The following is a 16,850-nucleotide window of genomic DNA, read 5'->3' on the forward strand; positions in this document are numbered from 1 at the left end:
GCTTCAGGAACAGAACTTGTTCGGAGTTTTGCGGCCCGGGCTGTCAGCCCACACACTGCTCTGTGTAAATTAATGGGTCAGTGTGCTATCCTGGAAAAACCCTGATAGCACACTAAGCAGCACTTCTTAAACATTGGGATGCCGCAACTCACAGTTTGGTGAGGCGCAGGTCACTCTCCCAGTTCTTCCCGGTAAAACTTAGAAAAAAAGCACTTGTACATTGTTTCACTGTGTCCCATAATCCCTATAACAAGCTGAGCCTTACTATTGGCTGGCGCAGGAATACATTGAGTGAAGAACTACTAATAGCAAGTGTTGGCCTAATGCAGCAATGTTCTGGCACTATTTCCCTAAGCCCTGAGCTGCACCTTAGTGAAGAACAGAGACAGTATGCTCGTTTTCTGAAAATCGCAGCATGTCATTATACGTGCAGAAATGCTGGCATTTTCCATATAGATATAATAGGGGCAGAAAGTCCACAAAAGAAAACTCTGCAAAATCAGCATTTTTTTTATTTTTTTTATTGTGCTTCACTATATGGGGCCTTAGCCTTAATGTGTGTTTATGTCTTTTAACAGACTTAACATATTTCATCACCACTGTACTTCATGCATGTTAGGATATCCTCACATGATTTCCTTAACTTACCCGTTCTTGAATCTCATCCAAAAATATTAAAGTATTTACATAATCCAAAGTAGTAGAGGGATAAAATTCAAGTTTAAACTGTGCATCTTGAGCCTCTGCAATGATGGCATCCATCTTTTTCTTAGCAAGAATCGGTAGAATATCATTTATTGCCTAAAAAAGAGATAAAGTTTTATCATAACATAAGGTATATCCTAACAGTGAACAGAAAAAGTTTTAGGCTGAGGCCACAGGTTGCAGAAAAGCTGGATTTTTTGTTGCATATTTTGTTGTGGTTTTTGATCCAAGGATAGCTACTTATACTTCTACCTTCTGCTAATTTCACTTCTGGCTTTGGCTCAAAAAAGTGCAGCAAAATATGCAACAAAAAATACAGCTTTCTGCAACCTGTGGCCTCACGACAAGGCTACATGCAGTTTGTCCATTAATGTCTATGAGAACCTCAATGTGAGAATTTTTTTATGTTGAGATGTAAAATAGCTCAACATATTGAAGCAGGAAAGACACTATTGTAGTCATGAGATGAAAATAATATGGTCACACTGGAGAACAGACTTATAAAAATTGCTCCATCCCTCTGGTATCTGACATATAAGAACAACCCATACAGCATCAATGCTGAAAGCTATGTAATAAAACTGAAATATGTCACTCCTAGTTCATGAAGGGTCATCCCTCTCACAGGGCAGAATCACCAGTGGAGGAAATCTTTAGGGAACCACAGCTATGTACTTAGTTTATGTCTAGTAATATATTTGAACATGCTATACATGCTGCTTACCTCTAAGCATCTCTTTGGTGATGGAATTAATTTCTCTTTTAATTTTTTGGAATCTATTAGCAGTAATCCTAGATTTATTTTCTGTATGACTGCAACAGCATCCTTATGTTCCTTATGGTATTTCTGTAACTGTTCAGCAAAGAAATCAACCCCTGCATGGGAATAGAAAGAACAGTAACAATAGGCACATACCACGGAAAATGTAGAAGAACAACAGAAGCACAGTAAATAAATCTGAGCATAGTTTAGCACAATTTTTCCAAACTAAGATGTCTGGAAAATGGTGCTAGAACTTTACGGTGCAAATAAAGCCATATCTTCAGGATATCACAAAAGCAATGTTATAAAGATGGGTCTGTGGCAGCTTTGTTGCTTTATAAAGTGACCCTGCTTATGTAGTTTCACCTTGACATATAAAGATAAAGGGTTTTCCAGGTTAAAAATACAGATACCTATTTTCCTACTAATATTATAAATGTGAACGTTTGGATGTTTGTGTGTTTGTTACTCGATCACGCAAAAACGGTGAACAGATTTGGATGAAATTTGGCACGTAGATAGTTTGTAACCTGGATTAACACATAGGCTACTTTTTATTCCAGTACATGACATGGCTTCACGACTATTATGAATTTATGTTCACATACTATATTAAACTGCTCTTGCAGCAGCTTATCTCAGGTTCTGATAAAGCCAGGTCTGTTATCTCTCTATGTAAACACACAGCTAACACTGAGTCCATGGTGTACAAGCATCTGCATATTTTCTGATCTGCTCCAGGCAGCATGCTGACAAACCCCCTTAATCCAAATTGTCAGTTTGCCAATTTTAAACATGCCAGGAAAAAGAAAATCTAATTTGTCGCTAAATTCTAAAACAATGAGAGCTATGATGGTAGCCAGAAGTCACAAGCTTCCTCTCAAGCAGAACTCAGGGGATCATCTACACCAACAACACACTCATTATATGGCTTCCCAGTGAGCTGCTGAGATGCCAGAACAATCACAGGCATGGTGCGAGGAACAAGTTCAGGAGCAGGCCAGCTTGAGAGCTGCCGAAACGCCGGAGCAGGCGGATCATTGACGCCAACAACACGCTTATTATATAGCGTCCCAGTGAGCTGCTGAAATGCCAGAACAATCACAGGCACGGCAACACCTGATCAATGGCAGCAATTTGCTGAATATAGGCGGATCATCGACGCCAACAACCCGCAGATGAAGTCGCAGGCAGAGGCTAGTATGTTATAAAGATTAGTGGAGTTTACATAGATGCGACCCTCACCTACAACTATGGCAAATTCTATGATGTGCCATAAATATCTTATGTTAGAATACCAATTCAAGGTCAGGGCCCCAAGTGGCGTTTTTTCCGCAGCGCTTTTTTACTGTGGGGTGCTATGTGCTATGTTGCCTAACAATGCAACATAGACTAGCAGTTGCATATGAGCTCGGAATGAGTAAGGGTGTATTTACACATCTGCTTTTCACAAACTTGTACTGTTCATGTTCACCACACACAGAACATGACCTTATTGTTGGGATGGACTATTTACTTCCAGAGTTGACCTGTTTCACGTCATTTTTTTTTATTAAAATGTTGATGGCACCACTATGTTGTTCATGAATTTAAAAGGATCCACTGTCTATTATGGAGTGACTGGTCTGCATAAAAACCAAAACAGGACATTTGTCTGTTTTTTCACACTGACTGCAGGAAAAAATGGACATGTGAAAGAATACATTAAAAATCAGTAGGTTCAACAGTTGACAGCACAAATCTGAGAAAAACTGATGTCCGAATTAGCTAAGACAAGCTTACTAATTACTTAAAGGGGTTATCTATTTTCTAATATTGTTGGCCTATGCTTATGATAGGCCATCAATATTAGATCTGTGAGGGTTCGACACATAGGATGCAAAGTGTGGCAGAAACTTTAGGTACTGCAGTGCTGTCCCATAGACTTCAATGCCACCCATACAGTTTGTACAATAAGTAAGCTGCACAACTCCCACCATGTAAATGTTATTGGGAGTCACATTGTCCCTTAACAGCTGATCTGTGTGCACATCTAAAAATCATGGCCTATCCTCAGTCATCAACAATACAAAATAGATAATCCCTTTAAATCCCTGATGTGTTCTAGAGAATATCGTACCATGGTCCTCATCTTTTAATGCTTCCAAATCCAGACTTTCATTTTCTTTGAAAAACAAGCGGAACCTTTCAAATGTACTGGCATATATACTGGCTGTATTGAATGCAGATTGTATGGCTTCCTAAAACAGAAAAGCAAATGTAGAGGTTTACTTTCAAAGATCAAAGAAAGTTGCATATAGTAAATATAAATAAATATATATATATACATTGCAGATAATCTCCTTTGACATGGATGGAAGAGAAAAATTAATGAAAGGTGGTTTATATTTCCAAAGACGGGAATGCAAATGGTGTCTTTTTTTGCGGGGCTAGTAGTACTTTTCAGTTATACCATCTCGGGAACTGTTTATTAATTTGATCACTTTTTATTCAAATTTTTATTAGAGGTGAAACAGCGATAAAACAACAGTTTGGCACCTTTGATTTTTTTTCTCGCTATGACGTTCAGTGTACAGAAAAAAATATTTTTATAAGTTTGTAAACAGGGCATTCTCAGAAATACCTAATGTGCATGTTTTTCACAGTAATTTTTAACTGTTATATGTATTCTAGGGAAAGGGAGATAATTTGAATTTTAACTTTTTTTTTTATACTGTACTTATTAAACCCCTAGGGGTCTTGAATCCCAGGTGGTCTGATCACTAATGCAATGCATTACACTGCAAAATATCAGCATTTGTATGACAGGTTGAATATAGCAACCTGTCACACAAATCATAGCCAGACAAGCCTGGGAGCCTTCAATAGGCCTCCGGCTGTCATGGCAATGGGTTGCCTTGAAATGGCAGCGCCGACCAAGGCGCTGGGCGCCTTAATACCTGTGATCACTGCGGGCACTGATCGCGGGCATTAGTGCCGAGTCTCTCCTGTATAATACAGCAGAGACCCGGCGGCTATGGTGGCCACTTAGCTCCTGAGCAGCCGCCATATTTAAATACCTGACATCGGCTGTACTATTATAGCGGATGTCAAGAAGTGGTTAAGTTGAGGGTGCTAGTCATTTTGTCTGAAATTATATAATTCTCAGTTTTTTTTGTGTTGTTCCAATAAAAACAAAGGAAATAAACATGTGTATAACAAAACATGTATGATTGCAATCATTTTCTGGGAGAAATACTTCATTTTCTGGAAAAATTTCAGGGGTCTCAACGCTTACAGTCCTGACTGTGTAACATGCAGGTATCAATTTGGCATTGCAAATATTCTTTATGTAATAAGTGTTAAATTCCAGTGCCAAATGTGATTTTATTCAGAACATAAAATGTGATTAATTGTACTAAAAAAATAAAATTTAAATTTCACTATAGAATTATAACATAGACGTTAATTGTATATTTTTTCAACTGTAATATTTATTATGATTTTATAAAAGACATAAGAGTATAACACAGGATTGTAGAAATTAAACAAACTCAATTACGGTATGCATAAGACACTAATGAATCTATAAAATCCAATAAGGTAAATGAGTGAATGCAAACATGCTTAGTGAGTTGAAATATTAAAACAAAATAAAAAGAATAAGCAAAATCAACTGTTCATAGCAATAAGAAGAGAAAATTAAAAAAAAAAAATTAAAAAAAGGTTGAGTGAGACAAAAGACCACGGGAAGAAAGAGAATGGAAGAAACAAGGACAATAAAAAGATGCACTTTCAGAAAAAGGTATAGGGAGAATTATCGCAGCAGGAATTAAAGGTCACAAAGCACCCGGAAAGTGTCCCAGGGCTCCCATACAGTCTCACTTTGGTCCTCCTCATTGTTCAGGAGAGTTGTCAGCCTGGAGGAGGCGAAAAATGAGGCATGCAAGGTGACTAATTTGTATATCCGTGAATTCACTGGATAGAAGCAAAAGGTAGAAGGGCACGTGTTCTATAGTCGATGATGTCCGCAAAATGGAAAAGACCTGCCGGAAACTATGGGCCCAAAATCGCTGAGGTGAGGACATGGGAGGATAAAAGAGAAGGTCAGTCAAGTATTTACTAAAGCAAACATGAAAATGTAGTGTGCAGGGCAACACATCACATTGTGGTATGCCCCCTGACTAAAACAAGTAGGTTTATTGTTTTCTTCACCATTCCTTATAAGCATGCTTCTCCTTCCACAAGATGGTGCTGTAACAGCTACCCTGTCCACATAGGATGGAGTCATTGCATACTCCCCACCAGTTAATGGGCGCCTGCTATCTTCAATAAGAGTTCATAATTACATACCTACGGGTTTCCCTTACCTCTTTCTGTTGGTATTTCCGAGCTGTTTTCCCACCCCTCCTCTCTTTTTTTGTTTGATGGCAATGGTAATATCTAATAGCATTGTAATATCCCATATGTTCCTGCTGTATAGTAAATTGTGACAATGCTTGCATTGCAATTCTCTCCAATACCATGTGAAATGACTCCTGAGCAGAGTCTGCAACTCACTTTTATATGAGAGATTAAAGACTGTAAATGTTTGTCATCTTCAAACATAGTACTCAAACTTGGTCCTTCTCCACAAGTCTTCTCCTCCAGCTTGTTGTTAATAGTAGGCTGAGTGAAGGAATCAAAATAAGGGTCTGGAACTAGGTTGGCCAATGACAGAACGGTTTCTTGAAATTGGTTAACAACTTCAGCAATTCTATCCTAAAAAAAATAACACAGAAAAGATATCAAATGCATTTATAATTTCTTTATAGCTATCCATAGAGTGCCATAATCGTTGGGGTGTTTTTTATATTGCAGATTCATTTAATAGATGCAGAAAAAGGATGAAAATGGTTACCATCCATGGAGATCAATGTAAAATTCAAAGAAGGATGGACAACTAAATGTAGACAGATGCTCAGACACCCAGACATTTACAATTTTTAATCATTTTTTTGCATCTAGGGACCCCCTCTTACCATGTTATATTTATAATACTATTGTTTCCTCTGCTTGCTGTTCTGCATATCCCCTCATTCATCTGCTGTAATATTGAATGGTATATGATCCTCTATTTCATCCACCTCTGCTTGATCCCTGAACTATATTGTAGCATTTCCATGTGTTCTTATCTGTACTAGTTAAGTCTTTGATCTTCACTGATTTTATGGCTGTTTCTGACCAAGTGTTTACTTAGATCCACACTGCTAGCATCCTCATGTGTCACAGTTTGTAGACTAATTAGTTAACAACTTAAATTGGTGCTAGTTCTGAAGCTCTGCTTTCCTATATAAGTAGATATAGCTTTGGGACAGCATTTCATGCAGGGGCATTTCATTTGCAGCATGCATCTTAACCAAATTGCATCTTAACCGAAGTGCACTTATACATGGCACTTAAACAGGGCACGAAACAGGCTAACCATGGCAGACCACCAGGTAACTTACAACCTAAAATAACAAGTTTTACCACATGGTATCCTATAGCTACACTGTCTCTTACTATCTTAGCCATTGTCTTCCTGCAGTCCTCTCCTCCATCTCTACCACCAGCACACACGATCCATGTCAGTCCCTCTCTTCTTCCCTCTCCCATGTACAGCTCACACACTTTTCAGTCTCTTTAATCCCTTTACTTCTTTTAGCAGTGATACCAAATATAAGCGCTCACATAAATCACTGAACCACCTTAATAATAATAATAATACATTTTATTTATATAGCACCAACATATTCCGCAGCGCTGTACACCTTCTGTCTCTGTCCATGTTACTCCTCCTAGCTGCTGGGGACATCTCTCCTAACCCCGGCCCTCCTTCCTTCACTAACTCTTCTCCCTGCACACATAGAAGGCCTACAAACCTCATCAATATTTACCGTGTTCCTTCTCCTCATCTCTCCCCTGTCTCTTTTAACTGCTCTCTCTGGAACGCCCGCTCAGTGTGTAACAAACTAGAATATATCAATGACTTATTCCTTAGTAAATCCCTCAGCCTGCTCGCCCTTACTGAAACTTGGATCCAGCAGGCAGACACAGCCTCCCCTGCTGCTCTGTCTCATGGTGGCCTACAATTCTCACATACCTCTAGGCCTGACAACAGGCAGGGTGGTGGGGTAGGCTTACTTCTGTCACCACAGTGCATTTTTCAGGCCATTCCACCGGTACCCTCACTCACGTTCTCCTCATTTGAAGTCCATGCTATCAGACTTTTTCGCCCACTCTCCTTACGGGTAGCTGTGATCTACCGTCCACCTGGCTCACCCTACCAATTTTTGGATCACTTTGCTTCTTGGCTTCCCCACTTTTTATCCAGTGACATTCCAACCCTCATCATGGGTGACTTTAACATCCCTATTGACACCCCTCACTCCCCAGCTGCCTCACAGTTTCTCTCATTAACCACTTCTCTTTCACAATGTTCTTCTTCTGCCACACATGTAGGTGGAAACACGATTGATCTTGTCTTCCATAGAGTCCTCACAGTTTCTAAATTTACTAACTCTGCTCTGCCCCTCTCTGATCATAACCTTCTGTCTCTCACCATCAGTGCCCTCTCCCCTTCACAAGATACACCTACCCAACACACATATAGGAACTTGCGTACTATCGACACCCAGCACCTCTTAGATACTCTACCATCCTCTCTGTCCCCCATCTCCTCAATCTCCTGTCCCAATCTGGCCACCAGTCACTATAATGAAACCCTTAAAAATGCATTGGATGAGGTGGCTCCCCCCTCCACTCGTAAAGTCCCACGTAGGAGGCAGCAGCCCTGGCACACGCCACAAACACGATTTCTTCAGCGCTGCTCTAGGTGTGCCGAACGTCTCTGGAGAAAATCACGCTCACCTGCAGATTTCCTCCACTTCAAGTTTATACTTAAAACATATAGTTCTGCCCTTCACCTCGCCAAGCAAGACTATTTCACCGCCCTCATCTCTTCTCTCTCCAGCAATCCTAAAAGGCTTTTTGAAACTTTTCACTCCTTACTCACACCCAAGGTGCAGACGTCATTCACAGACCTTAGTGCTGATGACCTGGCCACGTATTTCCATGCTAAAATTGATAAGATCCGTCAGGAAATCACTGCCCAAGCCGCAGGTGGCATTGATCCCACCACCTACCATAGCAAGGATCCCCTCACCAACCACACTTCAGACTGTCCATTCTCATCTTTTGAACCTGTTACAGAAGAGGAAGTCTCCCAACTACTTTCTTCATCTCGCCCTACAACCTGCAGCAGTGACCCCTTCCCCTCACACCTTCTCCAATCTCTGTCGCCTGCTGTCACTACTTACCTTACTAAAATATTTAACCTCTCTCTCTCTTCTGGAATCTTCCCATCCTCCTTCAAGCATGCTGTTATAACCCCGCTATTGAAAAAACCCTCCCTGGACCCATCCTGTGCTGCTAACTATCGACCTGTCTCTAACCTCCCTTTCATCTCTAAACTCTTGGAACGCCTGGTCTATTCTCGTTTAATCCGCTATCTCTCTGCTAACTCTCTGCTTGACCCCTTACAATCTGGCTTCCGCGCTCTGCACTCTACTGAAACGGCTCTCACAAAAGTCTCCAATGATCTCCTAATGGCTAAATCCAATGACGACTTCTCTCTTCTTATTCTTCTGGACCTCTCTGCAGCTTTTGACACTGTTGACCATCATCTCCTCCTCAATAGGCTCCGCTCAGTTGGTCTCAATGACACGGCGCTCTCCTGGTTCTCCTCTTATCTCTCAGATCGCACCTTCAGTGTATCATTTGCGGGCTCTGTTTCCTCCCCTCTTTCCCTTGCTGTTGGGGTTCCTCAGGGCTCAGTCCTAGGCCCCCTGCTCTTCTCTCTCTACACAGCCCCCATTGGACAAACCATTGCCAGATTTGGCTTCAGGTACCATCTTTATGCTGATGACAGCCAATTATACACATCTTCCCGTGACATCACCCCTGCACTCATACAGAACACCAGTGACTGTCTCTCTGCTGTCTCAAATATCATGTCCTCTCTCTATCTGAAACTAAATCTCTCCAAGACTGAACTACTACTGTTTCCACCATCTAATAGATCTGTCCCTGATATATCCATTGCAGTCTCAGGCCTTACTATAACTCCTAGGCAGCAGGCCCGCTGCCTTGGGGTTATGTTTGACGCAGACCTTTCCTTCACCCCTCATGTTGAATCACTTGCACGTTCAGGTCACCTCCACCTCAAAAACATCTCCAGAATACGCCCTTTCCTTACCAGAGATACACTAAAGACACTTATTGTCTCTCTGATTCATTCTCGCCTTGACTACTGTAACTCCTTACTAATCGGTCTTCCCCTCACTAAACTCTCCCCTCTACAATCTATTCTGAATGCAGCGGCCAGGCTCATCTATCAGGCTAGACGCTACAGTGATGCCTCTGGTCTGTGCCAGTCGCTACATTGGCTGCCTATTCAATATAGAATAAAATATAAAGTTATCACACTCATCCACAAGGCTCTCCATAATGCCGCACCTCCCTACATTTCCTCCCTCATCTCTGTCTACCGCCCAACCCGTGCTCTCCGCTCACTCAATGACCTAACACTTACATCCTCTATTATCAGAACCTCCCTCGCTCGTATACAAGACTTCTCCCGAGTTGCACCACTTCTCTGGAATGCTCTACCCCGGACAATCAGATTAACTCCCAATTTCTACAGTTTCAAACGCAAACTAAAGACTCATCTTTTCAGACAAGCCTATCACAATGTCTAACGTAAACCCTTAACCGTCCTCTGTCCCCGCTCCCACATTACCCCACATGATATGATGTCATCTCAGGATAACTTTATAGGTCCAAGCTCCATCCACATGTTACAGGACACGACTGGTGACGGTTCATAAAGTTTTATGTTTGTGTAATGACAGTCACCTCTATTACAGAAGTGTCTGACCCCTGTATAAGTAATGCCGCCCCTGCTACCTCTTGTGTCACCCCCTCTACCTCATAGATTGTAAGCTCTTGCGAGCAGGGCCCTCAGTCCCATTGTGTGAAATGATTCTCTTTGTAATGTATCTGTCGGTATTTTAACCCTACAAATTGTACAGCGCTGCGGAATATGTTGGCGCTATATAAATAAAATGTATTATTATTATTATTATTATTATTATTATTATTATTATTATTATTATTATTATTATTATTATGTTGTAGAGAGACATTTGGACCCCTGAGGCTCCAGGACCAGGTTGGCTACTTATGAAGACCCTATAGCTACTCCTTAGACTATACATGTATATGAAGGATGAAGAAAGACATCTGTTGGCTGAATGATAGTTCATTCAAAAGGTATCTCATGTGCAAAGCCAGCCTTAAAGGGGTATTCCCATCTACATAATTATTTTTAAATTTGTAGATAATTAAAAGTTAAACATTTTTGAAAATATAAGTACCGTATTTTTCGGACTATAAGACACACTTTTTTTCCCCAAAATTTGGGGGGAAAAGAAGGGTGCGTCTTATAGTCTGAATGTGGCGCCTGGCATCCGCTGTAATAGAGAGGCGGAAGCCGGCAAGTGATAGACGCCGGGGCCTGAGACATCGCTGCGCTCCTCTGCCCTGCATGAAGCCAGCAGCGGGAGGAGTGATGCTATTCCGCTCCTCCGTGCCCCCGCCGCTGGCTTCATGCAGGGCAGAGGAGCGCAGCGATGTCTCAGGCCCCGGCGTCTATCCCTCACCGGCATCCGCCTCTCTAGTACAGCGGATGCCGGGTCAGTATCGGTGGCCCCTTCTCCCCCGGGCCCCGTACCTGTGAAGTTGCAGGCCGGCTCCTGCGCGGCGATATCGCAGGAGCCGACCTGTCCGGGTGACAGCCGGGAGCCTAATGAGGCTCCCCGGTCTGTCACGGCTATATTAGTATTGCGGCTGGTCTCTATGACCAGCCGTAATACTAATAGACAGAATGTCCCATAGACGGCAATACACTTGTATTGCCATCTATGGGACTTGCAATCAAGTGACCGCAGGTTCAAGCCCCTGGGGGGGAATAAAATAGTAAAAAAAAAAAAAAAGAAGCTTTAAAAATATATAATAAAAATATGAAATAGATAAAAGTTCTAAATCACCTCCTATTTTTTTTTTCAATACAAGGTGATCTAAGAAATAGATATTCCCCAAAATGGTATAACTAAAAAGTACAGCTGGCCCCGCAAAAAAAAAACGCCCTATACATCCCCGTACAGCTGCAGGGTCACCTGTCAATGTGGCCTTGCAGCTGTTCCAAAACTACAACTCCCATATATTAAATATTTTACCAGTTTTTGCTTCAAAATTTGTTTTCCCTATTTTCCTGCTCTAAAACCTAGGTGCGTCTTATAGTCCGAAAAATACGGAAAATATTTAAAATTCTGCAGAGTTTTAAAGATTTTCTCTAACTTTCTTAGTGGTGACAGTCTGTTATCTTGATCGGTTGCCATGGATACGACCACCAATGCAGAAACTTTCTAAGGTCAGAAAATCAGCCATGATGTCCTTATTGTGGTCGGGATATCTTCTGATACATGTAGTGTCCCTGCCTGATACCCCGGCTACAATAAGAAAATCATAGCTGGGTTCCTGACAAGTCCCAGACCATAGAACATTTCTGCATTAGTGGTCGTATCCATTGGCAACCGATCAAGATAACAGACTGTCACCACTAAGAAAGTTAGAGAAAATCTTTAAAACTCTGCAGAATATTTAACTACTTATATTTGCAAAAATGTTTAACTTTTAATTATCTACAAATATAGATATGATTATGTTCATGGGAAGACCCCTTTAATCTTATACCTTTCATGCAGATTTATTTGTAACAACCTCTCTCAATTAGGCTTTTCCGATACTGAATTTTTTGGAATGTTATGTCCTGTGGTATAAGACCAGAGTACTTTTGAAACCCAGATTTCTAAGAAAGCCTACCAAAATACTATCTAATACATGATACTACTTATTTTCCTCATCCCTGTACTATAGCTGTTTCCATTCTATCCTTGCCCACTCATATTTGCAGACATAATGCTTCTGATCACAAAGAACCCAACCAAGACCACTCAGCTGGTACACTCAGCAGATTTTGCACTTATGTATATGTATTAAAGGGGTTAAAGGCGTTGTTCAGGAAAAACAGTTTTTTTTCTGGAACCTGGGGAAGATGAAAAAAAAACAAAAAAAAAAAAACCATACTCACCTGTCCCTGATGTTCCCTGGTCCTGTGGCACCCGGGCGATTGTTCTGGTGTTAATCCTAGTCACACATTACTGCTGAGCCCAATCAGTGGCCTAAGGAAAGGACCCAGAATGTGACACACATACATCACCTGTGACGTCTCCGGTCCTTTCCTTAGGCCACTGAGGCAAGAACTTCTTCTTTTTTTTTTTTTTTAATGTAGATTGTGAGCCCCATATAGGGATCACAATTAGAGATGAGCGAGTACTGTTCGGATCAGCCGATCCGAACAGCACGCACGCATTGAAATGAATGGACGTAGCCGGCACGCGGGGGGTTAAGCGGCCGGCCGGCGTCAAAGCAGAAGTACCAGGTGCATCCATTCATTTCAATGCGTGCGTGCTGTTCGGATCGGCTGATCCGAACAGTACTCGCTCATCTCTAATCACAATGTACTTTTTTTTTTCCTATCAGGAAAAAAGTGTTTTTCCTGGACAACCCATTTAATTCAATTTTGTTTGCTGATACTGACTGATTAGTGTAACAAATACCTTTGTTTAACGGGTTGTGCAAGACGTGAAAACATAGCTGCTTTCCTCTTCTCAGAAAGTATCATAATGTCATTTGGTCACATGGCAATACCAGATCTCCATCCCATTGAAGTGAATGAGACTGAGCTGCAGCTTGACCATGTGACCAACGGCATGATGTTACTTCCTGAGAAGAAGAAATCAACCATGGTTTCAAAGTCCAGTAAAACCATTTTAACTGAAATGTAACAAACCTGAAAATCATCCGCAGAAGGCTCGAACCATAATGACTGTGTGTCAAGGATTATCTCTGAGAGGAACATTGGCACCATTTCTTCTTCAACAGGAGCACTGGATTGCAGAGCAGCTACTACAGGCTACTCAAAAGACATAAAGAGTAAATAATAGTAAATAGTAAAAAGTAGTATAATAAAACAAGGACAATTGCAGCAAAAATGGTTGTCTGGAATTATAAATTATATTATTATTATTATTATTATTATTATTATTATTTTCTGTCCATGGATTGTGTGTAATATTGCAGTTTGACCCCATTCAGGAATGGAGCTGCACTGCATTACGAAATTTTCCCACGGACAAGTGAGAAATAGTCGCTACTACCTTTGGCCCAAACTCTATGTATTTTGCAATGATTTCTAAAACCATTAAGGGAGTAAGATGAATGATATCACCATGTAATGTGACTATTGGGACACAATAAGAGTAGTAGATTTTTCTCGACGCAAATCCTTTCCTCCTGCACGCCAAAACATAATGGTAGGTTAATATCCCTACAGAACTGTGGAATATGCACTATATAAATGCAAAGGGAAATAATAACTCAGTGGAGATCGCACTTCTCTAAAACACAAAATAAGTGGAAATAACAGGTAGATCTCTAGGCTGCATATTTATTGATGTTGCTCATATAGTAGCAACATAATCTGCAGTGCTATCCAAAGATTAGGAACATCAGCCTCTGTCCCCAATGGGATTTACAATCTAATTTTTCTTTTCAGCGTTGGATATGAAATTTTGTAAAGAGATATAAGATAAGCCCTTACTACTATATGAGGTAAGAAGTCAAAAGTCCAAGGCATTGAACACATTGTTATAGGGCGCTGCTGTTTGGATGTCAAAGATGCAGACACTCAGCAACTTTAGATTCACAAAAAATCTTGTATATTTTCTTGGTATGTATTCTGATATATTTGTATATGTATATTTCTGATACAATACTTACGGCTAGATATAAATCATATTTTTTTCCTTTATATTAACTTGGATATGGCTCTTGGCATAACTAATGTAATGAAACATTTAGCAATATACAATAAAAATTTTAACCTTGTCACTCATATAATAGCAATTTTAATTTGGCAAGATATAAGTTCTTAACATTTACTATATAATACAGCTAAGGGGGGGTTTCTCTTTAATGGAATTAAATTCTCTCTTCAAGATGTTCATTCATTTTTCTGTAATGACTGTGGCTGCTAGGCATCTTTCCAGATATAATAGAAATAAAGAAAAAATATATCATTAATATAATGCTGTCAAATGGCAAGGGAGGGTGTTGCTTGAGCTGGCCATACACAGTAAATTTTGGATGGCCGTGATGCAGCTGAAGAACAATGATAGAATCATTTGTACGAACAATCCCACACATTATGGGGTAGTGTAGTTAAAAAAGAGCAGTCAGTCTGCACATATTGGCTGATGATAAGCCACTTTTGGCCAATCATGCCAAAGGTTAATATCTTAGGCCAGTCGAAAATATAAAAAATGGCAGATGTTCTCTAATCACAAGTGGACATTTGCAGTATTTTCATGGCCATTCTGTAAAAGGAATAATGTGTACGTAATAAGTAATGTGTATGTAATGTGTATATGTAAGTATACAGTAGCTATACTTTAAGGCTTAGGACCCCACGTAGCGGAACGTAGAAAAAAAGCACTGCGGGAAAAACTGCGGAGGTGTCTCTGCAGATTTTCTTCTTCAACTATACCTATAGGGAAACTACTCGCGTTTCTGTAGGTATAATTGACATGCTGTGTGTAACATCTCTGCCTGTTCGGGCCTCTGCGCCACCCTCTGCTCGCATGCTGCGGCGCCGGAGGCGTGTGCAGTTTGACAATTTGCTTAAGGTTTTTAGTTGCACTGTGTGAACACGGCTCTAGTCCTTAATTGGATTTGCACCACACCCGTCTTCTGCCAAGGTTGCCTCTGTTCATTAAGTGGTTAATCTGTCTTGCCTGTGATTGACAGCTTTTTCTTTCTGTCAGGTTCTGGGCGGGTTCTTCCTTCCCTATTTAGTCTTGGCTCACAGTCACACTGGTGCCGGTTATTGCACTTGCTTTCTGGTATCGCTTGCTGTTATTTACTTGTATGCTAATCCTTGACCTCTGGCTTTCCTACTGACTATTCTCTTGACTCCGATTTGGCACTGCATCGCTCTCCTGTTACCGAACCCTGGCTACCTGACCTCCCTTTGTTGTTGTACGTCTTGTCTGCGTTTTGTGTTTCAAGTATTCAGGGAGGGATTGTCCTCGTGGTTGTCGCCTATCACCTAGGATAGGGCCTGGCAATAGGAAGGGAAAGCGGGGGGCTTCAGTTTAAGGCTCACTGTCCCTTGTGCCCCTCCCTCCAGGGTTCACCAGCAGCTTCTGGGGAATTATCATCTGGCTATTCCCTAACAGAATAACCGGCCTACATCCATTGCTTCCCTACAGATAAGCATGGATCCTATCCAGTGCTTTGCAGCCAAGTTGGAGGGATTGACAGGCCTGGTAGCTGAACTTGCTAAACAGGTTCAGACCCTAACTGGGGCTGCTGCACCATCCCCAGCTGTTTTGGCACCTTGTAAGGTCAAGATGCTACTCCCAGACCGTTTCTCAGGGGACCGTACAAAATTTGAAACTTTCAGGGAGTCTTGTCGCCTGTACTTCCGTGTGAATCCACATGCTACTCAGGCCCAAATGGTGGGAGTGGTTATATCTCTGCTACAGGGGGACCCACAAGCTTGGGCCCTTAAACTCCCTGCTGAGGCTGAGGAGTGGGTTGATCTGGAAAAAATTTTTAAGTCCCTGGGCTCTATTTATGCTGAACCAGACCACATTGCGCTTGCGGAAACTCAACTCCTCACCATGCGGCAGGGCAAACGCTCTGCAGAGGAGTATTGCTCTGAGTTCCGTAAGTACAGTGTAACTGCAGGTTGGTGTGAGTCCGCGCTAAAGGCTCACTTTAAGCAAGGCTTGTGTGATCGTGTTAAGGAGCTCTGGGTTGGTCACCCAGATCCCCCGACTCTTGAGAAGGCCATGACTTTGGCGGTCCGTATTGACCGCAAGATCCGAGAAAATTTAAAAGAGAGAGTAGGGTCTGTTGCCTCCAAGTTTTCTGTCTCTTCCTCTCTCTCCTCTGAAAAACCTACCTTTCCTCCCATCACTTCTGGTGAGGAACCCATGCAACTGGGAGCTATGGACGCCAAGACACGACGAGAGCATCGTCTCAGGAATAACCTGTGCCTGTACTGTGGTTCCTCTGGTCATGTCATCCGAGACTGCTCTATCAGACCCTTGTCACCTGTGCAAAGACTTCAGTGCCTGAGTGGTAATCGGAAGAACCACTCAGGCAACCAGGTATTTGGTGGAAATAACAATAA

At 41.5% G+C, this 16,850-nt stretch overlaps 1 protein-coding gene across 1 annotated transcript in view; it reads right to left on the reverse strand.

Annotated features, from left to right (window-relative positions):
• The window catches only part of DNAH6 (dynein axonemal heavy chain 6), a 285,907-nt gene that overhangs the window by 247,130 nt on the left and 21,927 nt on the right, over positions 1–16,850 (reverse strand). The window contains exons 9-13 of the mRNA XM_075284265.1: positions 13,443–13,565; positions 6,008–6,208; positions 3,588–3,708; positions 1,430–1,581; positions 649–801 (exon numbers count right to left, since the gene is read on the reverse strand). Coding sequence (XP_075140366.1) covers positions 649–801; positions 1,430–1,581; positions 3,588–3,708; positions 6,008–6,208; positions 13,443–13,565 — 750 coding nt within the window. The remainder of the gene's footprint in view (positions 1–648; positions 802–1,429; positions 1,582–3,587; positions 3,709–6,007; positions 6,209–13,442; positions 13,566–16,850) is intronic.

This window comes from Leptodactylus fuscus, chromosome 1 (genome assembly GCF_031893055.1).
Source record: "Leptodactylus fuscus isolate aLepFus1 chromosome 1, aLepFus1.hap2, whole genome shotgun sequence".
Classification (NCBI taxonomy): Eukaryota; Metazoa; Chordata; class Amphibia; order Anura; family Leptodactylidae; genus Leptodactylus; species Leptodactylus fuscus.